The sequence below is a fragment of the Capricornis sumatraensis genome, chromosome 2, assembly GCF_032405125.1.
Source record: "Capricornis sumatraensis isolate serow.1 chromosome 2, serow.2, whole genome shotgun sequence".
NCBI classification, from domain to species: domain Eukaryota; kingdom Metazoa; phylum Chordata; class Mammalia; order Artiodactyla; family Bovidae; genus Capricornis; species Capricornis sumatraensis.
Window position 1 is genome coordinate 135,499,657 of NC_091070.1, and position 25,168 is coordinate 135,524,824.

General features: G+C 44.5%; 2 protein-coding genes across 4 annotated transcripts in view; one reads left to right on the top strand and one right to left on the bottom strand.

The window, feature by feature from the left end:
- Nucleotides 1–18,429, bottom strand: part of ELAPOR1 (endosome-lysosome associated apoptosis and autophagy regulator 1) — a 75,595-nt gene extending 57,166 nt beyond the window's left edge. For both annotated transcript variants that reach the window (XM_068964642.1, XM_068964641.1), the window contains exon 1: nt 18,277–18,429. In XM_068964642.1, the coding sequence (XP_068820743.1) occupies nt 18,277–18,429 (153 nt within the window). The remainder of the gene's footprint in view (nt 1–18,276) is intronic.
- A 1,168-nt stretch (nt 18,430–19,597) lies between these two features.
- On the top strand, nt 19,598–23,692 carry CFAP276 (cilia and flagella associated protein 276). 2 transcript variants are annotated; one of them, XM_068966572.1, is made up of 5 exons: nt 19,598–19,678; nt 22,023–22,139; nt 22,646–22,761; nt 23,093–23,220; nt 23,622–23,692. In XM_068966572.1, the coding sequence occupies exons 1-5, from the start codon at nt 19,598–19,600 to the stop codon at nt 23,690–23,692; spliced, it is 513 nt and encodes a 170-aa protein (XP_068822673.1). The 2 variants fall into 2 exon arrangements, with proteins under 2 accessions (XP_068822673.1, XP_068822674.1); XM_068966573.1 differs by lacking the exon at nt 22,023–22,139.
- The last annotated feature ends 1,476 nt before the right edge of the window (nt 23,693–25,168 follow it).

Genomic DNA, 25,168 nt, shown 5'->3' on the forward strand with positions numbered 1-25,168 from the left:
CATTCAAATAAGGAGCTTCTCTGGTGGTCCAGTGGTTAATAATCTGACTTCCAGTGCAGGGGACTCAGGTTCACTGCCTTGTCAGGGAACTAAGACTCCCACATGCCCCAGGACGGTTAAGCCCACACGCCACCACTAGAGAAAACCTGTGCGTGGCAACAAAGATCCTGTGTGCCAAAGAAGATCCAGTATGCTGAAACTAAGATCCGATGCAGCCCAGCAATAAACATTTTTTAAAAAAATAAGAATTCAAGTAAAGATGTGTGGGATAGAAAGCAAACGTCCTCCTCGCCTTTTCTCACTGCACCCATGAATGACGCCATTTGCCCTTCACCTGTGCCAGTCTGCTAGGGCTACTGTAACAGGGCACCCCTAGTGGTGCGGCTGGAACCACAGAGACCCATTCTCTCACAGCTCCAGAGGCTAGAAGCAGGAAATCAAGGTGCCAGCAGGGTTGATTCCTTCCCAGCTGAGAGGGAGACCCTGTTCTGAGCCCCTCCCGCCAGCAGTCGTCGGAGTTCTTCAGTTCATGGCAGCAGAACCCCAGTCTTCATGTAGTGTTCTCCCTGTGTGTGTCTGAGTCCAAATTTCCTCTTTTCATAAGGACATCAGTCATATTGGATTAGGGCCCAACCTAAATGACCTCATCTGAGCTTTACATCTGCAAAGACCCTATTTCCAAAGAAGTTATATTGTGAGGTGATAAGGGTTCGCTGGTGGCTCAGATGGTAAAGAATCTGCCTGCAATGAAGGAGAGCCAGGTTCGATCCCTGGGTTGGAAAGATTCCCTGGAGGAGGAAATGGCAACCCACTCCAGTATTCTTGCCATGGACAGAGGAGCCTAGCACGCTACAGTCCATGGGGCCCCAAAGAGTCCGGGGTTTGCAAAGAGCTCAGACACAACTGAGCAACTAATACTTTCACTTTTCACTTTCAGAGTACTCAGGAGGTGCTCTAAGGTACATATGGATTTTTGGAGGACACCAGACAACTCACAACAGTGCCCATACTTCAGATTTTCCATCTAGACAAGGAAAAACTCACAGCTCTAGTTTCCATGTTATGAAATTTGAGAAATTTCCCTTTTTGGACAAAAAAAAAAGTAAAAGCAGAATTATGTTGCCCCTTTCGAGGGATATAAAATTAATGCTTACTATGCTTCTTTCATGGTCCTCAGACTTTGTGAATTTCTCTCTTTTAATCTTCACAACCACCCAAAATTCCTTGACATCAAAGACTGTCCCATCTGAAGTCATGTCCCCACTGTGCAGCTTAGAATCTGGTGCTGCAGCAGTCGTAAACAAATATTTGTTGAGTCAGTGAACTCTGTGGGGCAGATGTTACTGCTTCCATTTTAAGGATGAAGAGCCCAGTGCAAAGATACTCACGTACATCCCCCAAAGTCACACAGCTGATAAGGAAGCTGAAGGTTTAGACTCAAGCCCAAGCCAGCCTTTCTTCAAAGCTCTTGTCACTTCCATTAAACTTAAGCCATTAGTTCTTAAAGTATATTTGTAGGATTGGCAGCCCCAGCAGCACCCGGGAATGTTTTTTTTTTTGAAAGTCGCTCAGTTGTGTCTGACTCCTTGTGATCCCATGGCCTATATAGTCCATGGAATTCTCCAGGCCAGAATACTGGAGTAGGTAGACATTCCCTTCTCCAGGGGATCTTCCCAACCCAGGGACTGAACCCAGGTCTCCTGCATTGCAGGCAGATTGTTTACCAGCTGAGCCACAAGGGAACTTGCTAGAAATGCTAATTCTTAGGCCTTATCACAGAATCACAACCTCATGGATGGGGCCAGCAACCTGGGTTTTAGCAAGCCCTCCAGGTGACCCATTGCAGTTTGGCAGCCTCTGCACTAAACCAGGAAGCGGCTTAGAGAAGTCAAGAGTGGGTGTGGACTTAGAGATTGACTTGGTCTTTTTTTTTTTTTTTGAGTCACCGATGCAGTTCCAGGATTTCCAGAAACCTGGCCTTCAATTCCAACCATTGTTATTTTTTGATGCTGAAAAATTACTTTATGCCACTATTTTTAGAAAGGAAGGAGGAGAGAGAGAAGAATGCCCAGAGGTAAGTATTCAAATCTGAACTCTTTCTTCCAATTCCTTTCCTCTGCTGGAAATGATGAGACACCCTGGGAGAAGTTCAGATGAAAACACCAGGAGAACTCTCAAGTTCATTTCAGCTCTTCCACCCAGAAAAGAGCCCTGACATCTTCTCGAGCATAAAGCTGGTAAGATGCTTTGAAAGCTGCCAAAGGACTTCCAAGTCGGAATGAAGTAATGATGAAGGTGGAATCAACTCAGCTTTGTAGAATTCATTGGCACAGTCGTGAAAGAAGAGACCAGAGCAGCAGGTGTGATTTCTGGCTGAGCAGTATCCATTTCTTATCAGTAAACTAACAGGAGAGGGTCATAAAAGCCAGGTGTTCACTGGACAGAGGATCGGGACTCAGGAACGCTTTGCAAGAATGACCCTGTTCTTAAAGAATGGCATTTTTCTTCTTGAGGGGCTTGATGGCAGAAGGAGGTGGTAGCCAGATGGCAATGGGAGGGGAAAGGCCCGGGGCCCTGTGAGGTGAAGGCCTGTGTAAGGACCACACCAGGGTTCTGGCGCTGGGCTGTGCCTGGAGAAGGTTCGGGGGCTTTGCGGCTAAAGCAAGAGGAGGGAACAGCGCTCCTGCCTCACCAGTTCTCTTCTCCTTTGGGAAAATGTAATTCTATCCACCATGAAAATGGGAGGTGGGGCTGGGGAGAGGGGAGCTGGAGGAAGGGACAGGATCTAAAGCAGAAGGCTCCACTTCAAGCCTTTTGCCTAAGTTCACTTTCTTGGGTGGCTTCTGCTACAAGGTACACAATGAAATGCTCCTTGACGTGCTACTAAGATTGAGATGAGCATTCCTCTGGCCCCTCCCACGGTGCCCCCACCCCAGGGCCAGGCATCTGACAAGCCAGAGGCTCTGTTACACAGTCATTTCCAAAGGCTCCCCTGGGCCAGCCTGGGGCACCACCACGGGGAACAGAGTCCACGTCACCACCTCTTGCTTTGCCAAAGCAGAAATGGCCCGAGTCCAAGAGTGAAATTTGGTGGAAGAAATTAAGGCATTCTCTCTCATTTTCAGGAAGACCTCAGATGATCCTTCTGCTTTTTTAGCAGTCACAGGAGGAAATAGGACAAATCTTCCAACTTCTTTATTTTTAGACCTACTGATAAACAAACTGTCTCATTTTTTTCTTCCACTCTGAGCTGGTTAATAGATAGTAATTAAACATCAAGTTCCCTGCTATTTCAATTTGAGACCAAAAGAAATTATTCTGGCTTAAAAGCTAAGATTCTCATTCTCTCTCTCTTCCTGCTCAAGTCAAACCCCCTAATACGTGCTGTCATTACAACATGTACCTTTCCTTGGTACCACCTGTAATTTTATCTCTGTGATGATTTCATATATTTATAAATATGTATAATATAAGTGATTTCTATTTCATATATCTATGCTTTGTGTTGCACCATGTGCTCAGTCATGTCTGATTCCTTGTGACCCCACAGACTGTAGCTCACCAGGCTCCTCTGTCCATAGGATTATCCAGGCAAGAATACTGAGTGGGTTGCCATTTCCTTCTCCAGGGGATCTTCCTGACCCAGGGATTGAACCGAAGTACCCTATGTCTCCTGCATTGCAGGCGAGTTCTTTACCTGCTGAGCCATCAGGGAAGCCCATTTATATATATATAAATATATATAAATGGTAAAATTTGTTGAAGGGCTGAATGCACTGAATGAATGTGTTCATACATACATACAACTCTTTTCTCTGGTTCAGTTTTTTTCTGTTTTCCAAAACATATATCTAAGCATATTACCACGCTGCTCCAAAGATTTCTCCAGTGTATTCAGAATCAAGTTCAATCTTTTTCCTTAACACAATCTATTCTATAAAAGCCTTCAAGACTGGCCTCAATCTGCCTTCCCATTCCCTTTCCTCTTCCTTCCACTAAAGCCACCCTGGATAACCTGAAATTCCCCCATACAAGCCCTGCACATTCCCACCTCCTGGCCTCAGATGCTCTTCCCATGATCTGCCAAAGATCTACTCTATACTGGGAGGGTGGGGGTGGGCTAAGCTTTGAGATGGTCCCTCAGATGCCACCAGTATTCCCTTAAAGCCTTTTCTGATTTCTTCTATTTCCTTCTGATAGTGCAAACACAAAGCTCTTTGTTTATATTCAGTTCTGTCTCTTATATATGTGCATCCTATTTACGGACATTTTCTCTCTTTCCCACTAAACTGTAAACTCCGTGAGGGCAAGCACCGGCCACTTCATTCCACATTCCTAGCTGCAAGCACACTGCCTGACACATTGGGAGTGCTCAAAATGATTACTGTATTAATAAGTAATAATAATAATATGTAGATTTTAGAACATTAAATGTAGGAACAGCTAATAGAATGAATGATTTCATGATATACTGTGATGTGGCAGTTTTAAAATATGTCCACATATTCTCTGATGTTTCTCCCTTCAAGAGGAAGGCAGAGCTTAATTCTCCTCCCCTGGGTACGGGCTAGACTCGGTGACTTGCTTCTAATAAACAGAAGATGGCAAAAGGGATGGTATATGACTTGTGATATTAAGTCATAAGGGGTGTTGTGGTTTCTTCCTTGTTCTCTCTCTGATTACCTGCTCTGGCGGATGCTGGCTGCCCTGTCATAAGGCACTTAAGCAGCCCTATGGAGGGATCCATGTGCAAGGAACTGACTCCTGCCGATAGGCCCTTGAGTGACTCATCTTGGAAGCTTATCTTTAAGTTCCAAACTAGCTCTTAGGTGACTGCAACCCTGGTCGAGATCTTGATGGTAACCTCATGACAGACTCTGAGTCAGAATCTCCTGCTAAGCTGTTCCAAAATTCCTGACCCACAGAAACTGTGAGAATAAATGTTTGTTATTTTAAGCCACGAAATTTTGGGGTAGGGGCTTCCCTGGTGGCTCGGTGGTAAAGAATCTGCATGCCGATGCAGGAGACATGGGTTCAACCCCTCATCTGTGAAGATTCCACATCCCGTGGAGCAACTAAGCCCGTGCACCACAGCTTCTGAGCCTGTACTCTAGCGCCGGGAACCGCAGCTACTGCAGCCCCGGCGCCCTAGAGCCTATGCTCCTCAAGGAGAGCAGCCACCGCAGTGAGATGCCCGTGCACTGCAACTAGAGAGTAGCCCCCGATTGCTGCAACCAGAGAAAAGCCTGGGTAGCAACAAGAGCCAGCACAGCCAAAGTAAGTAAATAAACGAATAACATTTAAATAAAGAACTTTAGGGTAACTTATTATAAGCCTATTGCTTGATAATACATAACAACAGATACTATATGTACTTATCCGTCCCCTCCCCGCCAAAAAAGATTATGGTATTTAATTCTTGTTGGATCAAAGGAGCTTCCTGATTTTACAAGGTTAATATAAAACCTTGAGCACTCCCAATGTGTAAGGCACTATGTAAAAATACTGACACGCTGTTCTCTCCACTGATAGACCCTACTACATCTTCAGTTCTTACCTAATTTTACCACATCTTTGAAGCACTCCTTGATTCTCTCAGTGCTTTTGTGAAGTTCTCCTTACCCACTCCAGCCCGCATTGCAATAACCTGTTTATACTTTGGCCCTTGATAAGCACTCGAATTCCCACCTGTGGAGTCCCTACTATGTGCTAGTGTACCAGGCTGAATGGTGTCCCTTCAAAATTTGTATCTATCTGAAGCCTCAGGATGTGTAAATCTCTTTTCTAAAAAGTTCATTTGGCCACAGTGGGTCTTTGTTGATGCACGCGGGCTTTCTCTAGTTGCAGCAAGTGGGGGCTACTTTCTTGCTGGGGGGCGTGGGCTCTAGGTCACATGGGCTCAGTAGTTATGGCATACGGGCTTAGTTCCCCTGAGGCATGTGGAATCTTCCCAAACCCGGGACTGAACCTGTGTCCTCTGCATTGGCAGGTGGATTCTCAACCACTGGACCACCAGGGAAGTCCAGAATAGTATCTTGTTTAAATATAGTCTTTGCAGGTATAATTATTAATAGATCAGATGAGGTCATATGAGATTAGCGGTAGTTTAGTCACTAAGTCATGTCTGACTCTTGTGACCCCGTGGACTGTAGCCTGCCAGGCTTCTCTGTTCATGGACTTCTCCAGGCAAGAATACTGGAGTGGGTTGCCACGCCCTCCTCTAGGGGATCTTCCGAACCCAGGGATTGAACCCAGGTCTCCTGCATTGCAGGCAGATTCTTTACCGACTGAGCTACAAGGGAAGCCCATAGCGTATTAGGGTGGGCCCTAAATTCAATGCTGCTGCTGCTGCTAAGTTGTGTCAGTTGTGTCTGACTCTGTGTGACCCCATAGACGGCAGTCCACCAGGCTCTCCCGTCCCTGGGATTCTCCAGGCAAGAACACTGGAGTGGGTTGCCATTTCCTTCTCCAATGCATGAAAGTGAAAAGTGAAAGTGAAGTTGCTCAGTTGTGTCCGACTCTTAGCGACCCCATGGACTGCAGCCTACCAGGCTCCTCCGTCCATGGGATTTTCCAGGCAGGAGTACTAGAGTGGGTCGCCAGTGCCTTCTCTGTCAATTCAATGACTGATGTCCTTGACTGAAGGCCTTGTGAAGACAGAGCGAGTCACGCAGGGAGAAGGCCATGTGATGATTCAGGCAAAGACTGGTGGGATGCAGCTGCAAAGTCATGGCCCGCCAAGGATATCTGGAAACCACCAAGAGCTGGGAAGGGGCAAGGCAAAACTGTGCCCTAGAGCTGTCCAAGAGGGCATGGCGCAGCTGACTCTGATTTCAGACTTCTAGCCTCCAGAACTGTAAGGAAACACATTTCAGCTGGTTTAAAGCACCCAGCGTGAGACTTCCCAGGTGGTTAAGACTCCATGCTCCCAATGCAGGGGGTCCAGGTTTGATCCCTGGTCAGGGAACTAGATCCTGCATGCAACTAAGACCTGGAACAGTCAAATAAATAAATATTTTTTAAAAAATAAAACATTCAGCAAACTAACACAGCTAGTTAATGTTCAAATCTTCCTTTCTCATTTTCACAACAATCCTTCATGTTAAATACGATTAGCTTCTTTAATGAATGAGTCCCATAGCCATGAAAATTTCACCTGGGCTATGAACCTGTGCTCTGCCCACTGTTCCTTCCTATGTGGCCTCCCTCCATCATGCACTAGATATCTATTTGTAATCGCTTGTTACTTTAAAGGTTGTATGTGTGTCAACGTGAGCCTCATATCGTATAATACATCTACATCTCTTTTTTAGTCCATTATGTCCAATAAATTTGATGAACACATTATTTTAGATTTCAGTGGGTTGAAATTTTAAATACAAGAGAAAAGAATAAGTCTTTGGTGTGGAAAGCATGACAATGACCTCCTCTTTCACTTTCATCAAGAGGCTTTTTAGTTCCTCTTCACTTTCTGCCATAAGGGTGGTGTCATCTGCATATCTGAGGTTATTGATATTTCTCCCAGCAATCTTGATTCCAGCTTGTGTTTCTTCCAGTCCAGCATTTCTCATGATGTACTCTGCATAAAAGTTAAATAAGCAAGATGACAATATACAGCCTTGACGTACTCCTTTTCCTATTTAGAACCAGTCTGTTGTTCCATGTCCAGTTCTAACTGTTGCTTCCTGACCCACATACAGGTTTCTCCAGAGGCAGGTCAGGTGGTCTGGTATTCCCATTTCTTTCAGAATTTTCCACAGTTTATTGTGATCCACACAGTCAAAGGCTTTGGCATAGTCAATAAAGCAGAAATCGAAGTTTTTCTGGAACTCTCTTGCTTTTTCCATGATCCAGCGGATGTTGGCAATTTGATCTCTGGTTCCTCTGCCTTTTCTAAAACCACCTTGAACATCTGGAAGTTCACAGTTCACGTATTGCTAAAGCCTGGCTTGGAGAATTTTGAGACTTAACTTTACTAGCTTGTGAGATGAGTGCAATTGTGTGGTAGTTCGAGCATTCTTTGGCGTTGCCTTTCTTTAGGATTGGAATGAAAACTGACCTTCTCCATTCCTGTGGCCACTGCTGAGTTTTCCAAATTTGCTGGCATATTGAGTGCAGCACTTTCACAGCATCATCTTTCAGGATTTGAAAGAGCTCCACTGGAATTCCATCACCTCCACTAGCTTTGTTCGTAGTGATGCTTTCTAAGGCCCACTTGACTTCACACTCCAGGATGTCTGGCCCTAGGTGAGTGATCACACCATCATGATTATCTGGGTCGTGAAGCTCTTTTTTGTACAGTTCTTCTGTGTATTCTTGCCACCTCTTCTTAATATCTTCTGCTTCTGTTAGGTCCATACCATTTCTGTCCTTTATAGAGCCCAGCTTTGCAGGAAATATTCCCTTGGTATCTCTAATTTTCTTGAAGAGATCTCTAGTCTTTCCCATTCTGTTGTTTTCCTCTTTCTTTGCATTGATCGCTGAGGCTTTCTTATCTCTCCTTGCTATTCTTTGAAACTCTGCATTCAGATCCTTATATCTTTCCTTTGCTCCTTCACTTTTTGCTTCTCTTCTTTTCACAGTTATTTGTAAGGCCTCCCCAGACAGCCGTTTTGCTTTTTTGCATTTCTTTTTCTTGGGAATGGTCTTGATCCTTGTCTCCTGTACAATGTCACAAACCTCCGTCCATAGTTCATCAGGCACTCTGTCTATCAGATCTAGTCCCTTAAATCTATTTCTCACTTCCACTGTATAATCATAAGGGATTTGATTTAGGTCATACCTGAATGGTCTAGTGGTTTTCCCCACTTTCTTCAATTTAAGTCTGAATTTGGTAATAAGAAATTCATGATCTGAGCCACAGTCAGCTCCTGGTCTTGTTTTTGCTGACTGTATAAAGCTTCTCCATCTTTGGCTGCAAAGAATATAATCAATCTGATTTTGGTGTTGACCATCTGGTGATGTCCATGTGTAGAGTCTTCTCTTGTGTTGTTGGAAGAGGGTGTTTGCTATGACCAATGCATTCTCTTGGCAAAACTCTTATTAGCCTTTGCCCTGCTTCATCCCATACTCCAAGGCCAAATTTGCCTGTTACTCCAGGTATTTCTTGACTTCCTTCTTTTGCATTCCAGTCCCCTATAATGAAAAGGACATCTTTTTTGGGTGTTAGTTCTAAAAGGTCTTGTAAGTCTTCATAGAACCATTCAACTTCAGCTTCTTCAGCGTTACTGGTTGGGGCATAGGCTTGGATTACCGTGATATTGAATGGTCATGTGTGGATGTGAGAGTTGGACTGTGAAGAAAGCGGAGTGCCAAAGAATTGATGCTTTTGAACTGTGGTGTTGGAGAAGACTCTTGAGAGTCCCTTGGACTGCAAGGAGATCCAACCAGTCCATTCTAAAGGAGATCAGTCCTGGGTGTTCTTTGGAAGGAATGATGCTAAAGCTGAAACTCCAGTACTTTGGCCACCTCATTGGAAGAGTTGACTCATTGGAAAAAACCCTGATGCTGGGAGGGATTGGGGGCAGGAGGAGAAGGGGACGACAGAGGATGAGATGGCTGGATGGCATCACTGACTCGATGGACATGAGTTTGAGTGAATTCCGGGAGTTGGTGATAGATAGGGAGGCCTGGCGTGCTGTGATTCATGGGGTCACAAAGAGTCAGACACAACTGAGCGACTGAACTGAACTGAAGGGTGTCACCTTTATCTGCTCATGCTCATTCATGTCCCTGTCCTTCAGTTTCTCATCTCACCAACATGAGAATGTATAAGCAATTTCTGTATTAAAGAGAGAATCATACATAAATATGTCTCTACATGGGAAAAATGAGCTGGTGAATGCAAGAATCAGGAGTAGTCTCTTAGATAATCCAGGTCTAAAACCCTGTCTGTTCTTTCTAAAATATGACCTTTCCTCCCACAGTTCTTGGTTTTCTTCTGATGTTCTGCTAACCTGTTATTTATTTTCTGTTTGGGCACAGCTCCTTCTTTTTACAGATGATTTACACAGCTGAATTAATATTTGTAAATGAGGCTCTGGCCCTAATCTTTTAAAATTTCTTTACAAGGAAAATAAGTTGATCCATTAACTGAAAATGTAAGGAGTATGGGGTGGAAGGTGGGAGGAAGGTTCAAGAGGGAGTGGACACATGTATAGCTATAGATGATACATGTTGATATATGACAGAAACCAACACAATATTGTAAGGCGATTATCCTTCAATTAAAAATAAATAAATGCACTGAGCATCTATTCTGTGGGTAGCACAGGGCTTAACATGCTGACTTTTCCCAAGTGCTATCCTGAGCCAAGGGCTTCCCTGGTGGCTTGGTGGTAAAGAATCTGCCTGCAATGCCAGAGACGTTTGATCCCTGGGTTGAGAAGATCCCCTGGAGAAAAAAATGGTAACCTACTCCAGTATGCTTACCTGGATAATCCCAGGACAGAGGAGACTGGTGGGCTACAGTCCATGGGGTCACAAAGAGTCGGACACGACTTAGCGACTAAACAACGCCAATCCTGAGCCAGAGCCATCCTTACGAGAATTTGAACAAAGTCAGATGAACAGATACAACTCATCCTCCCTTTATCTTTTCTCTTAGCGGCTAATTAGCCACTCTTATTGTCAGATGATTGGAGCTGGAGGGCGAGGTAATCAATTTCAAGCATAAAATTAGCCAATTTCAGTTTTCTTTTGAACTCAGAAACAGCTTTCCTTTATTGTTCAACACGGGGTAAGAAGAGGGATGCTCCAGTTAGCATGCAGGCTTATTATATTAAAGTCTGATCATTTTTTTTTGTATTTTATTTTGTATCATCAGTAAGAATCAGATAATCGCAACCAGTTAATCAGGCCTATGAAACGCAATTTATTCATTTATTTTTCTTGCTGCATAGTTCTATGGGTCTTTTAAAAAGTGCCTTTAATGGTACATGACAAATTGAAGAAGAAAAAGAGGTGATAAAGGAATTTGAACAGTGGAGAGCCTAGGAAGTATGAAAAATATATTTTCTTTCAGCGGCTGTCAAGCGCTAAGTATAATTATCTGTTCTGTGCTTTATCTGCTGTCACATAGAAGGAAAGCTTAAGAAGAAATGTGACAAATGGAACAACTTTTATCACTTACTGGAGGTACAATACAGACTGAGAAAAAGCTATGAGTTGGATCAACTTATTTTCAGGAGATTTGGCAAAATTAGCATCAGGCCCGGCTGTGCTGCCCAGGACCAGCTGCCAGCTTGGTGAGGCCAATAGGCTCTCCAGCAGGGCCCTCCAGGTGTCTGTGATTCCCGGGTGAGAATGAACTCTGACTGCCCTCCTCACAGCCAAAGCCTCCCTCCTCCTCCATCAGCTGCAGATGGAGGAGCCTCATGCTCTTTGAAAATCCATGCTGCCAACTTGACACACATCAGTCGAAGTGTTAAAACACTTGGACTATTTGAACCATGATTTCTACTTTTAAGAATTTATCTACCAACAGACTCAAACAAGTATGCATCAGGAGGATGTTCACCGCAGCACTCTTGCCACAGGCGCAACTGGAATCAACCTATTCACCAAGTTTCTGTTTCAATAAATCACGATACACAAACAATGAATCACAGTAGAACTATAGTGATGAAAACAGTAAAATAAAGAATAAGACAAAGATTTTGATCTGATTTGTACAGAAAGGGCAAAAGAGAAGCCGGATGTGCTTGAATAGGCGAAAAACATTTTGAGAAGAATATATTTAAGCAAGTGTTGACAGAGGTGAGCCTTTGGAGATTTGCAGGTGGGACGGAAAGCTTGGACTTCTTAGCTTATAGCCACAGCACAATTTGGATTGTTAGCTAGGACAGGCAGGGAATAGCAATGGTGATTAAGAGCTCAGCTGCCGAATTCCTGCTGTTTTAGGACAGCAGCCAAGTCACCTTGGGCAGGCTACCCTCTCTGTGCCTTAGTTTCATCATCTGTAAAATGGGGATTCATTCAGGAAACTTTTTGAGTATTTACTACATGGCAGGCACTGGAAATATAGAAGTAAATAAAATATACAGGAGGAACTTCCCTAGTAGTCTAGTGGTTAAGAACTCACCTTGTCAGTGCAGGGGCCACGGGTTTGATCCCTGGTCTGGGAAGATCCCATGTGCTGCAGGCAACTAAAGCCCCTGTGCCACACCTAAGCCCCTGTGCCACACCTAAGCCCCTGTGCCAGAACTGCTGGGGGCAGTGCACCAGAGCCCGAGCTCCACAACAAGAGAAGCCCCCGCAATGTGAAGCCCACTCACCACTGTGAAGGGTAACCTCTACTCTGCACAACTAGAGAAAGCCCGAGTACAACCAAAAATAAACCCCAAATAATACCAAGAATAAAATAAACAAGACATACAGGAATATCAGCCCTCATAGACTTCACATCTTGTCAAAAGAAATGGACAATTAAAATACATATACGTATGTATATGCACAGCTTCCCAGGTGGAGCAGCAGTAAAGAATCCTCTTGCCAAATGCAGGAGATGCAAGAGACGCAGGTTCTACCCCTGGATCAGTAAGATCCACTGGAGGAGGAAATGGCAACCCACTCCCGTTTTCTTGCTTGGAGAACTCCACGGACAAAGGAGCCTGGTGGGCTACAGCCCACAGGGTTGCAAAGAGTCAGACACGACTGAGCAGGCATGTACACATGTATATGCACACATACATATATAAGTAAAATATATGTGAGATAGTAAAGAGTGCTGTGGAGAAAAATTAAGCAGGAAAGAGGAGATAAATAACGGTGTGGGGGCGGGGGAAGGGGTAGAGTGTTAATATGATCTACCTCATAGAGACTCAGTGAGTTAGTGAATGTCAGTCACTTACAACACTCAATAAGTGTGAACTGGTATTATTGTTACAAGCATATATTACTTTAACTTGTAAAAGGGAAAGGGTTGACAATAGGGATTAGCCAAGGTAGGTAGTTCATTCAATTCCTCATTAAAATGATGCCATTCAAGACCATCTAATGATTTAGAATAATGTTCCCATTATGTGTTTTAAAAGCAGATCATAAAACAGTAAGAAGCCATAGGGACAGAGTAAAGGGATAACATAGGTGATTATATAGTTAATCCCACTAGGGGATTGTCAGTGGAGAAAATATGGGAGACCCCTGTTAGTTAACGATTACTCAAGAGATTAACCACAAAACCATGCAGGCTTAGTAACAAAACCATGCAATGGAAGCAGGAGGCGTGCTGTAAACAATAAGACGATGGCAGCATGAGAGCCGTATCTGCCCAGGGAGCTCACTAAGTTCACGGTTCCGAGGACGTGCTCTCTGCACACATGGAAGACAGTAACCTGTGGACCTAGCTTGACCACAAGGGACAAGACTCCCCTGCTCAATCTGGAGGAAGAGCTGGTGATGGAGGCATGACATCTACTCAAGAAAGGCAAAGAAGTTCTTCTCCCCCTCCCCACTTTTCCTTTGATTATAAAACTGTAGCCCAGTAAGTTCCTGGGGTGTGGCATCTCTCGCCTACCTGCTTGTAAGCCTCACAAGCATCCTATTCTAATAAATCACTTCTTATCTATCAGTTTGCCTCTCATTGAATTCTTTTCTGCACTGAGACATAAATTGTGGTATGGAAGTTCTTTAGAGCCCCTGAAACAATGACGAACGGTTTCAGAAGCACAACATTTACTAAGCACTTACTCTATGCTATGCCTTTTGTAAAGCACTTTAAGCATTATCTTGCCTAATCCTCCCACCAACCCACTCAACTCCTTTGATCAGTTGCCAAATTCTCTAACCTTTACCTTCAGCATGTTTTTCATATCTATGTCTTTCTTTTTTTAAAATTATTATTTTAAACTTTTTATTTTGTATTGGGGTATAGCCGATTAACAATGTCGTGAGAGTTTCATGTGGATAACGAAGGGATTCAGCCATTCATATACATGTATCCGTTCTTCCCCAAACTCCCCTCCCACCCAGGCTGCCGCATAACTGAGCAGAGTTCCCTGTGCTTTACAATAGGTCCTTGTTGGTTATCCATTTTAAATACAGCAGTGTGTACACGTTGATCTCAAATTCCCTAGCTATCCCTTCTCCCCGTCCTTCCTCTCCCTCAACCATACGTCTGTTCTCTAAGTCTATGAGTCTATTTCTGTTTTGTAAGTAAGTTCATTTGGATCATATCTTTTTATATTCTGCATATAAGGGATCTCATAGGATGTTTCTGCATCTCTAATTTACTCCACTCAGCATGACAATCTCTAGGTCCATCCAAGTTGCTGAAAATGGTATTATTCCATTCTTTTTGATGGGTGAGTAATATTCCATTGTACATATATACTGCATCTTCTTTATCCATTCATCTGTTGATGGACATTAAGATGCTTCCATGTCTTGACTACTGTAAATAGTACTACAATGAACATTCTATGTCTTTCTGTTTATCCCACTGCCCCCATCCTAGTTCAGTTCCTTTGTTAGCTCCTCCTTGACCTTTGCAAGAGTTTTTGAATTAGTCTCCTTGCTCATATCTCTCTGCTCTCACTTTTTGGCTTACCTCAACCTTACTTTATTTAATTTATTTTTTTTTTAAGATTTATGGACCATTTTTAAAAGTCTTTATTGAACTTGTTACAATAGTGCTTCTGTTTTATGTTTTGGCTTTTTAGCCACAAGGCAAGTGGGATCTTAGCTCCCTGATCAGGGATCAAATCCACACCCCTGCAATGGAAGGTGAAGTCTTAACCACTGGACCACCAGGGAAGCCCCAACCTTATTTGCTTTATACTCAAGCTAATCCACTATCTCTGCTAGAAATCAATTCTTCACTTAGTTTCCCAGTTTCCAGCTTTGATTTCTATTGTACCCCGTACCTACTCCACCTTTAAGCCACGTGGTTTACTTGCAATTCTCAGGATCTTTTCCTCCGACCCTTCTATCTAAAAAGCACTCTCTCCCTCTCTCTCTCCATCTCTGCCCGCTGAAATTCTACTGATTATTTCAGAAGCAGGTCAAGTGCCAGCTGTTCAAATATGCTTTTTTTCTTTTCCTGTAAAACTCTAGATTGCCACTCCTGCATTGCTCACCACATGTTGACCCCATGTCATCATTTATATGCCATTGCTTGCGGGCTTACCTTTCTTGCCAGTCAATATTTCTGAAGTACCTATGACACGTCAAGGGTATACACTAGGCATTTTATATGTGTTGTCCTATTTAATCCTCACAACAGCCTTGTGAGATACCTGCTACCGTCTTGATTTTAGAGATCAGGAATCTGAAGCTGTCAGAAGTTAATTAACTTGCTTGAAGTAGCATCCTCACTAAGTGGCAGACTCATCACCATCCATTTACCAAAGTTTATTTCAATCTGCGTCTGCCAGATTCCGAAGCCCTATAGGCTCTTCAACACAGAATGGGAAATCCCTTTGGGGGCAATTAGCACTGAAGCCTCAGGACAAGACCGATCTGGGAAAGGCAGCTTTCTCCTCCTCTCTCATTTGATTTAGATTCACTGTGCTATAGGAAATGCTCTTTTGGCTCTCAGCACTGAGACCAGGCTAGCACAGGGCTGAAAAATGATTCATGAGGACAAACAGCACCCAGGATGTTTAGTTCCACTGGTGACCCTGATTATTTTAAAATTGTGAAAGGAACACCAAGCCCCAGCACATGCATAGCAATCTAGAACTCCCAGCTCTCTACTGCCTCAGTTGAGGCTTTACACTCAACCTCTTTATTCCCTGATTCAGTCCAGATGGATGCCTCGAATTTCAGAAACGGCATTGTTGTCATTGGACTTGGCCTTGGCTGGTAAGAGTACTTGACTCACAATAAATTCACATGAAAATTAAGAACAGGGAAGAGTTAGTCTACCCTGAATTGGTTTTTCACCATTTAGGATTGGAAGCCCCCAAAACTTGTTGGGTCAGTTCATACTGTCAAACAAAGAATATTATAATAATGGGTTTATTCTCTTCCTTATGGTTTTGGAGTCGAGGGTGTTCAGCAGCCACTGTTTGCTCAAGAAGAGTGTAAACAAGACTTGCTGACGCCTGTGGCCAATGAACAGGACTCCTAAGCCACTTTCACTCCAGCATGGGGTGTGGATCTAATGGGAAAGAAGCTGAATGGGAAAGGGGGTTAGGTAACTCGAATTTGTGTTTTAACTGTATTTTCTCTTTCAGTCCTCAAAGCAATCTTTTTTGAGTTGGACGTTACTGAAATACCCATTCTACAGATCTAAAAACTGGGTAGTAAGTAACAGGCAGGAACTGGAACCTGCCTGTTGAGTATGTTGAGCTCCATAGCTTTCCACTGCCCTCAGTTTATGCTCTTGGCAAGGCCTTTTGCTTAGGCAAATGTCAATCATTTTAAAAGGACTAAAGGCAAAATTTGTACACAAGTTAGAGCTCTCAAATATCTGTATTCTTCCCTCCCTAGGAAGCAAGATGATACAATGTGTTTAATTTCTTAAATGTCTCATATTTTCCAAAGATCTCAACAAGAAGTGGTAGTTGAACTGTAAGATTCTTACCTTCCACTCAGGGGACTCCAATGTTGGATTCTTAGGCAAGTGACTTTGTTGGTAGAACTGGTTATCATGATTGGTTAGACCACAGATCACCAAGGCCAGTACGCCACATTCACTGACAAAATCATCCTGTTCCCAGCCATCTTTAAAACAGGTCATGAAGCAGCTGAGTGAAATATGGATGATCCAGGGCAGGACATTGCCGGGACTGACACAAGTTACCAAAATTTCCATTGGTAAATTTTGGAGTGACTGGAGTCACTCATTCACATTCATGAGTAAAGTCAAGTATATTTATTCACACAAAAAAATCTCTTTTCCCACCCTCTCATTTCTTCATGATCTGTTGTGTTGGAGATAGTCTAATGGTTAGAATGTTGTTGTTTAGTCACTAAGTTGTGTCCAACTCTTTGCAACCCCATGGACTGTAGCCCACCAGACTCCTCTGTCCATAGGCTTTCCCAGGCAAGAATACTGGAGTGGGTTGCCATTTCTTTCTCCAGGGGATCTCCCTGACCCAGGGACTGAACCTGTGTCTCCTGCTTGGCAGGCAGATTCTTTACCACTGAGCTACACTGGAAGCTAAATGGTTAGAATACCTTCATAATAATACATTTCCATATGGGATGGGGTTGTTGTTGCTAATCAGTAGTTAATACTGACAACTTATAAATATTTCAAACTTTCAAAATCTTAGCCAAGTATGACACCTCAAATTAATTAAACAGGGCTAGACTCTTAATGTATTATGAAGTTTTTCACATTTCTATAGTCAACAGTAATTTTTATTTTGCCTCCCCCCGTGCCCTTCATGTAGTTCTTGTAAATATGTTGTTGCTGCCTCTGCCATATGGTTAAAAAAAAGTTACTCAAAACACAACAAATTACTGTTATTTCAATACTATAGAAACTACTGAGTTTCATTACCCCTCCATACCTTTTTGTATCCCTCCAAAAGAATGATCAAAGGCATTTTTGGTTGGGAGACATTCACTACTTATTCTCTGAATTATGTTGGCAACATTTTAGAAACACTTGAAAAAGACTTGCGACATATGTTAGCAAAAGTCCAGAGAAGGAAAGCAGAGATTGGCAGGAAGCAAGATATTAAGGAACTCAACAGTCTGACCAAAGGTGGGTCATGCTCTGTCAGGTACACTGAAGAAAGCATACTGGGGGTGGCAAGCTATAAACAGGATCCAGACTTAGCAGTCCACAAGGCAACCAGATGTTGACTACCCAAGGGTCCCTCTCGCAGACCTCCCACCTTTACCTGCCTTCCCTGAAGCCACGATACGATCACAGATATTCCCACTTCCATCCATTACGTTCCTCTAGCCTTCCAAACTCCTTTCTTACCCCACTTCTCCCCTTTCCCACTTTCTATTTTGCCCCTCTGTACATAATCTTTTGTTTTCAACCACTTGTAAGGTAATTTCATTTCAGCTGGGAAACAACTCCTGTCTTCTTCCCTCGTTCCAAGCCCAGGGACTCGAGTCCCTCCTGAGCTCCTTGGAGCTGGGACTTTTCCCGAGCTCAGCAGTCCAAGCTGTGAGGGTGATCTATTCTGTGAGTCCTCCAACGGGGTGGCCCCTCCATGACGCCAGTCTGCTCCTCTTCCTTTTTCCCCTTATCCCCAAAGAACCTAAACTCCGTGCCCTCTGAAATTGTCTGTGTCTAAGTCGCCAAGATCTCCGCCGGGATCCAAGATTTTTTTGACCTAAGTGGGGTCGGGTCGGGGAGGACAGTACCTCTTTGCAGGAGTGAAGCTCCGGTCCCGCTCCCTGAGTCACCTGGAAGGCGGTTCCAACCCAGAGTAGCAGCCGCAGAAGCCGGAGTGTGCGCGGCTCAGTTCTTCCCCTGCCTCTGGCAGAGGGATGGAGGCTGTGGCCAGGCTCAGCCATAGTGTTGTTCCGAGCGAGCGACAGCAGCGGCTCAGGTGCTGCGGCTGCAGCTACTGCTGGCAGAGGCGGAAAAAAAGGGGAGGGAGATTCACAGGGGGCAGGATGTAAGGGGCTGGGCTCGCTTCAGTCACCTCCCTGCGGCTACGCCAAGGCCGCCCATCCTTTCTCCTCCCTCCTTTCTCTTATCCTCCTCCTACCCACGTCGCCTTGGCAACCGCCTCCTCTTTCCCTTCGCGCGGGTGGGGCAGGGACCACGAGCTCCTCTGCCGCTCACCTGCCGGTCGCCATGGCAGCCGCCGCCGCCAGCGTGCGCGGCGCAAAAATGCACGCGCCCAGGGTCCGCAACCGGCCTAGCAGGAGCGCACAAGGTTCGTGCAAAGAACGCGGTGGAAACAACCTCCAAGCCATCACTACCAAATTCATTATTTCGGGCCATCGGATACCTACGAGCATCACTAATTTTGCAGACGTGGCGTTCTACATATACTTATTAAGCATCTTGTTAAAAGCAACAGAAAAATGACCGCTATGATGTCTCTCCTCCAGGGATTATAGCCTGGAAGACTGGCCCAGGTAGGTGTTACCTACTGTAACAGCTGCTTCTGGAGGTCTTATTTCCACCACACCAAACCCATTTGTGAATTTACAACCAGTCCTATGCGAAACCCTGGGACTCACATAGTCAAGCCGAGTTTAAGCAAAGAGAGTTTGCCTTAGCTGGGCAATTTTCCAAACACACCTGGACTCTTCTGTCATCGCTCTGAGAAATCCTTTCGTAAGATTCCAAGGAGAAGGACATTTCAGGGCTGGCTATCTTTTATGAATTCTTTCCTAAACTGAAGTCTTTTGCAGAAGATCTGTAAGATGGGAGGCTAGCGTTTTTCACCGACGGCTTGCGAGTGCAAATCCAGGGCTCCCGAGTACACTCGGCGGCTCTTTCCCCTCTGTGTTCCCAGGAGCTTCTTCCCGAGGGGCCTCCCGCGTTAGACCGCCAGGTGGCGCCCTTCTCGGAGGGAATTCGCCTTAGTCACAGAAGGCCGAGCAGTTGCCTGGCAACTGAAATTGGGCGTTCCAAACAATTGGGACCCGGGCTCCTCTGCGTGCTAGGTTGTGTGCGGCTGCGCGGGTCTCTCATCCCTCTTAAAAGCGCCTCGCTCGGTGTTTTATCATGCCTCTCACCCGAGACCCTTTCCAGAACCCTGCGTTGGATAAAGATGATTCCTACTTGGGAAAGTCGCTGGCTTCCAAGGTACTGAGGTTTCTTACGCAGGTACCCAGTAAGGTCGACCTCACTCTTCTGTCGGCCTGACCAGAAGTGGTAACTTAACCCTGGTGAGGACACTGAGTCAGGTACGGGAGAGGTCTGTTTTCTGCCTACCTCCATGATCCCATATTCAGGTCTCCCCACCTTTCACAGGTGCTTTTGAGCAGAGGGAAGTGGCGCTCTAGTCCAGAGGAACAAGGGGCACTTGCGGACCTAAGCAATGATTGGTATGGCGGGGCTTGCACAGGCCCAGATTCCACCAAGCAACGCTTTGCCCTATTTGGGAAACTCTTCTATGAAGAGACGTGAGGTATATAGAGTGGGAAAGAGGTATCAAACACCAGGTCATGCTTTATGCATCTGTCTTTGATTCATGTTGGAATGTGTTTGTGTATATATGCGTGTTTCATGATGATCCAGGAGGAGTAATCGACCCTAAAGCAGTGATGCAGGGGGTGGCGGTAAGATGCAAAGGGCAGGACTGATGGGGCTTTGTGGCTGACTGGATATGGGCCCAAGAGAGTGGCCCGTCTAGGAGGGCTCCTAGGTTTCTGAGGGCTTAGCTGATACCATTTACTGAATGAGGTGTCTGGGAAAAGCAGGTTTGGGGAGAATGACGTTGAGATCAGTGATGTTGCTGTTGTTTTTTGGTGCCTGTGGGACACTTCTGTGGAGATGAAGAGTAGACAACACGGTTAGGGGTGTGGGTTGACGATGTGTGGAAGCCACGGTATTCATATAGTGGTACTTGAAGCCAAAGGAGGGAATGAGCTCACCCAGTGAATGTGAGAGTCAGAAAGGCAGAAATGAAACCCCTGGAGAATCCCACTTAGGGGCAGAGAGAGAAACAGAGCTGAGAAGGAAGCTGAGAAATAACAGCCAGATGCAGAAGAAAAACCAGGAAGAGCTAGACCCATGAAGGATGGAGAGAACATTTCGTGGAATCAAGAGTTATGGCGCCAGAAACCACCGAGGTCAGATAAGATCAGCTCTGGAAATGATCCATTTGACCTAACCACAAAGGTCATTAGCAAGAGTAGTTTCAGTGGATGCTTGAGGCAGAGGTCAGACTATATTGGAATGGAAAGGGGACGGAAAGGGGGTGGAAGAGAAAGTGGAGAGTAGTATGTGTTGACTCTTAAGGAGGGAGCCAGACAGTGACGAAAGGATGAGAAGCTGAGTGCAGGAGATGCCAGGATAGCACCGGTCCCTAAAATACCAGGAAGGGCTGGGTTCAGGAAGGAAGAGGTATTCTTGAATAAAAGGGACTTCCCTTTCTCTGAAATGAAAGGAAAATGGATAGTGAAGATGGCAGCTCATGCTTGACAGGCTTGATTTTCTCAGTGAAAGACCATCTCACCCTTCTGCTTATAGAGATGATGAGGCTTATGCAGCCTTGGAGGACTGGAAGAGCTACCTGTGCTTGCATCATATGTAATATTCCCATCTCCTTTTCATCTTTCTTGGTGATAACATAGTGCCTGGTCCATACCATTCAATTAATGCCTGATTGAGCTGAGTCACACAGCACTGTGTCATATACCAAGGATGAAGAAGGTTCCAACGTCAGATAGGATGAATGAGAGTTCTACTAGGTTGTAGTTGTACTCACTGGAATTCAGTCATTGATTCAATTAGCATCTCATTTCAGAACACCATGTTTTAGGTCACTGTGCTGGGTACTGGGGACACAGTGGTGAGCAACATGGCATTTTACATGTAATGAAGAAATCAGCTATGTGCTTTTCATATTCATACTTGTGGGGTTTTAATGAGAGAACCGAACATTCAATGAATTTTTTGACATTCCCTCAGAAACAATGACCCTTCCTTCCTTCCTGAAAATTTTTTCTCACCTGTCTAGACACTTTTCTCTCCTGATTCTCCTCTCCCGATTCTTTTGTCTCTGACTGCCCCCAGCCAACCCCATTATAATATTGTGCAGTCCTCATGAACCACCTCTTCCTTTTTAGTCAGATTCTTTTTGGGAGGCTTCAGCTGTTACTCCAACAACTGCATATTGTGTTAGAATATCTTACCTCTTCTTCAAACTCAGGACTTCTGAACCTGAGCTCCTCTTGCCTGTCTGCTCCCCATCCTTCACTTCACGTCCCACTTCACCCCATTCCCTGTCTTCCCAGCCCATTTCTGTCCGTTCTAAGAGAAAACTTAGGGGGGTCAAAAGGCTGGGAGGCTTGCCCCATATCATCCTTCTCGTTTAGATGTCTCGATTCAATTAAAATGGAATGGCAGGAGGGGATGGATGTCACTGATGCTACCACATCAGCAAGGCCTTCGGTAACCAGGTGTGGGTGTGGTTCTTTTGCAGAAACTGCCATATAAGAACCCAACTCACCTTGCTCAGCAACAGGAACCCTGGTGTCGACTCAGCTCAACTCCCACAATTACCTCCATGAAACGGGATGTTTGTTTTTTTTATTCAGAGGTACCTAGCATTGAAATGATATTTCTCATTATATCCACTTAGGACTAATGACTATTCTTTTTGAAAGCCAGTCTGCCCCTGACTGCTTTAGCAGCTTTATCTTGCTCCCAATCCAAGATACTATCAAATCTAAAACCAAATACCAACTTATCAGGCCTCTGGGAAGGCAAAAGGCTTGAGTTTTGCTGCAGTTAATTATTTGGAGCAAATCATTTTCTCACTAGACTTCTCATTATAACCATGAATGAGGTAAGGCCCATTAAGCTCAAGAGGTTCCCATGTCTCCAGGAGAGCTTCCCACTCCTTAGACTTAAGCACGAGACAATTCTGTATGGACAAGATTTAAGAGGTCAGCATGTACAGTAATTTGGTGTGTAAAGAGCTGGTGGGTCTCAGGCCCCAAAAGGGTTGACTATGCTTTGGGAGAAGAGTAGAACCCAAGAGAACCCAACTAGAATGGGTGCACAGTGGCAAGTTAACCCTGAGGGGGTTGGCTTCCTCTGTAGATACCGAAGGATGACCTGGATTTCCGCTTAGCGGCCTTGTACAACCACCACACAGGGACATTCAAGAACAAGAATGAGATACTCACACACCAGGAGACCATCCAGGATACCCACGGGTAAGTGGTGGAGGCAGAGCCTCTCCCTAAGAACAATGCCATCCAATTAAGTAAGGTAAACTGTCACCTGGGAAATAATGGATAGGCTCCTATTTGTATAGATTTTTGCATTTTTTTACTTCTGTAATACAATTTCTGTGGGTTTCTTTTTTCTAAAATGAAGATCTTCCAAAATTATGCTCATCTGTATAATAAAACATTTGGTTAATTCGAGAGGCTAGAAAGGGCCTTTGGTTGCTATATTTTTGAGGTTGCATGCAACTCCTTCCCTCCTTACCTTCTTCTCTTGATTGATTTCATTCTCCCCTATTCTTCCCACATCATCTTCCAGAATCAAGACCCAATTCCCTGGAGAATTTTTGCCCCCTCCCCAACCATCCCCCATCACTTCCAGAGCTAACATCAGACACTGGATCAACCCTAAGAAGGAGTCTATTCACAGCATACAGGGATCCATAGGTAAGGGTTAGAAGACTGAGGAATGGGAGGCAGATGGGTGGTGCAAGTTTTTCTCAATGGACACAGGAATCAGGGAGTTGAGGTGGCTGGCTATTAGGGAACATGAGGGATAACTGAATCTGACACATATCAGGCTAATCCAGGGGACATACTGACTATAGGGCCAGGAAATGAATTCAGTTTCAGAGCCTCTGCCTTAGCCTTAGGTCTATAATGGACAAGAATTTTCAGCAAAGGACAGAAACCTGGGAAAAGACCTATAGCTACCTCCCATCAGTCTTCTGTGCTTCCCCAGCTGTTAGAACCTTCTCCACGGTCCTAATGAAAGTATGGGTGACAAGTTCCCAGAAGATGCAACAGATCTTAAATTCACAGCCCATTCCTCCTTCTTTTCTCCACAGTGTCCCCTCACACTGCAGCCACCAATGGAGGGTACTCCCGAAAGAACGATGGTGGCTTCTTCTCCACCTAAGTGTTGACAGGCCCCTGGACTGATCATTGTGGAACATCCCGCCGACCACCTCCATTAAATAGATTTGTGTAAGTTGAAGCCTGGAGTATCTGTTACCTGCGGACTACAAGTTGCCACTTGACTACTCTTAAAATATGGAAGTTTCTCAACTTCTAGAAACTAATCCTATTGAGCAATATTTGCAATTTGGAGTCATCCTGCTGAAAAGATAAGGATTTAGGACAGAACAGCACTGCTTTTGGCAGGAGACAGGTATTCACATTTTGTAAACTGGAGTCATTCCAACCATACAGATATATAGCCATTCAACCTTTCTTGAAAACTTTTTATGTCAGGTGCTGAGCTAATTGTTAGGGAGACAAGAATGGGCATTATCCATTCTCTCAATGAACTTAGAGACACTAACTTTAGTAGCTCTTTGTAGCATTAATATTTATGCAGAGGTCACACTTAACAGATTTCAGACCTTCTGGATTTAGTCATTTTCTGGGCTCTCCTTCTCCATGAGAGCTCAGTCTCCCTGGTCCTTCTTCCTTTCCATTGTTCATTCTCTTAACTCTGCTGTCTCCTTGCCTGGGAGTCAATTCTTTTTTCGTTGCCTAGATTTATAGCCCCTGATTCTTAGAAACAGAGCTTAACAATCTGATCCTAGGGTCTGAATGTACCTAAAAACTAATGCATTAATGTGGTTTCTAAAATTACAAGCCACTCACAGGAACCTGCTGTCAGAATGAGCAAGAAATGACAGACCCTTTAGAATATTGTACAATTAAGTTCCCATTTCTAAACTTGGACAGCATATGCACTGTTGAATAAATCAGACATGAAAGGCTTCCATTTGGTACTCAAATGCAGGGTCCTTAAATTCCACCAAACTAACAGTCCCTCTTCTACAGAGATACTCCAGTTTATTCATAGTGTTTACTGCTAAGTGGCAATATTTTCAGTTCTCATTATTTAGAAGGGCTGAAAGTAGCAGAGAGGGGTGACTCTCTGGATAATCACCTCATGCGAGTTGATATTGAACATCAAAAAATTTATTACTGTGATCCATGCATGGAGGCTTTAAATAATCCTGATTTCTAGACCACTCTGATAATTATAATTCAGTAAATCTGGTGTGGGTCCCTGGAATCTGAATTCTTACAAGCTTTCCAAGTTCTCTTATGGATATATACACACACATTGTTGTTTAGTCACTAAATTATGTCCTACTCTTTCCCACCCCATGTACTGTAGCCCACCAGGCACCTCTGTCCGTGGGATTCTTTAGGGAAAAATACTGGGGTGGGTTGCCATTTCCTTCTCCAGGGGATCTTCCCAACCCAGGGATCGAATCTGAGGCTCCTGCACTGCAGACGAATTCTTTACCACTGAGCCACTTGGGAAGCCCTTATATACACAGGCTCAGAAGGTAAAGCATCTGCCTGCAATGCAGGAGACCTGGGTTCGATCCCTGGGTCAGGAATATCCTCT

Coding starts and splice junctions, on each gene's coding strand:
- CFAP276 (XM_068966572.1), top strand. CDS start 19,598: ATGCCTCTCACCCGAGACCCTTTCCAGAACCCTGCGTTGGATAAAGAT. Junction 22,762..23,092: donor ACCATCCAGGATACCCACGG/GTAAGTGGTGGA, acceptor ATCATCTTCCAG/AATCAAGACCCAATTCCCTG. Junction 23,221..23,621: donor CAGCATACAGGGATCCATAG/GTAAGGGTTAGA, acceptor TTTTCTCCACAG/TGTCCCCTCACACTGCAGCC.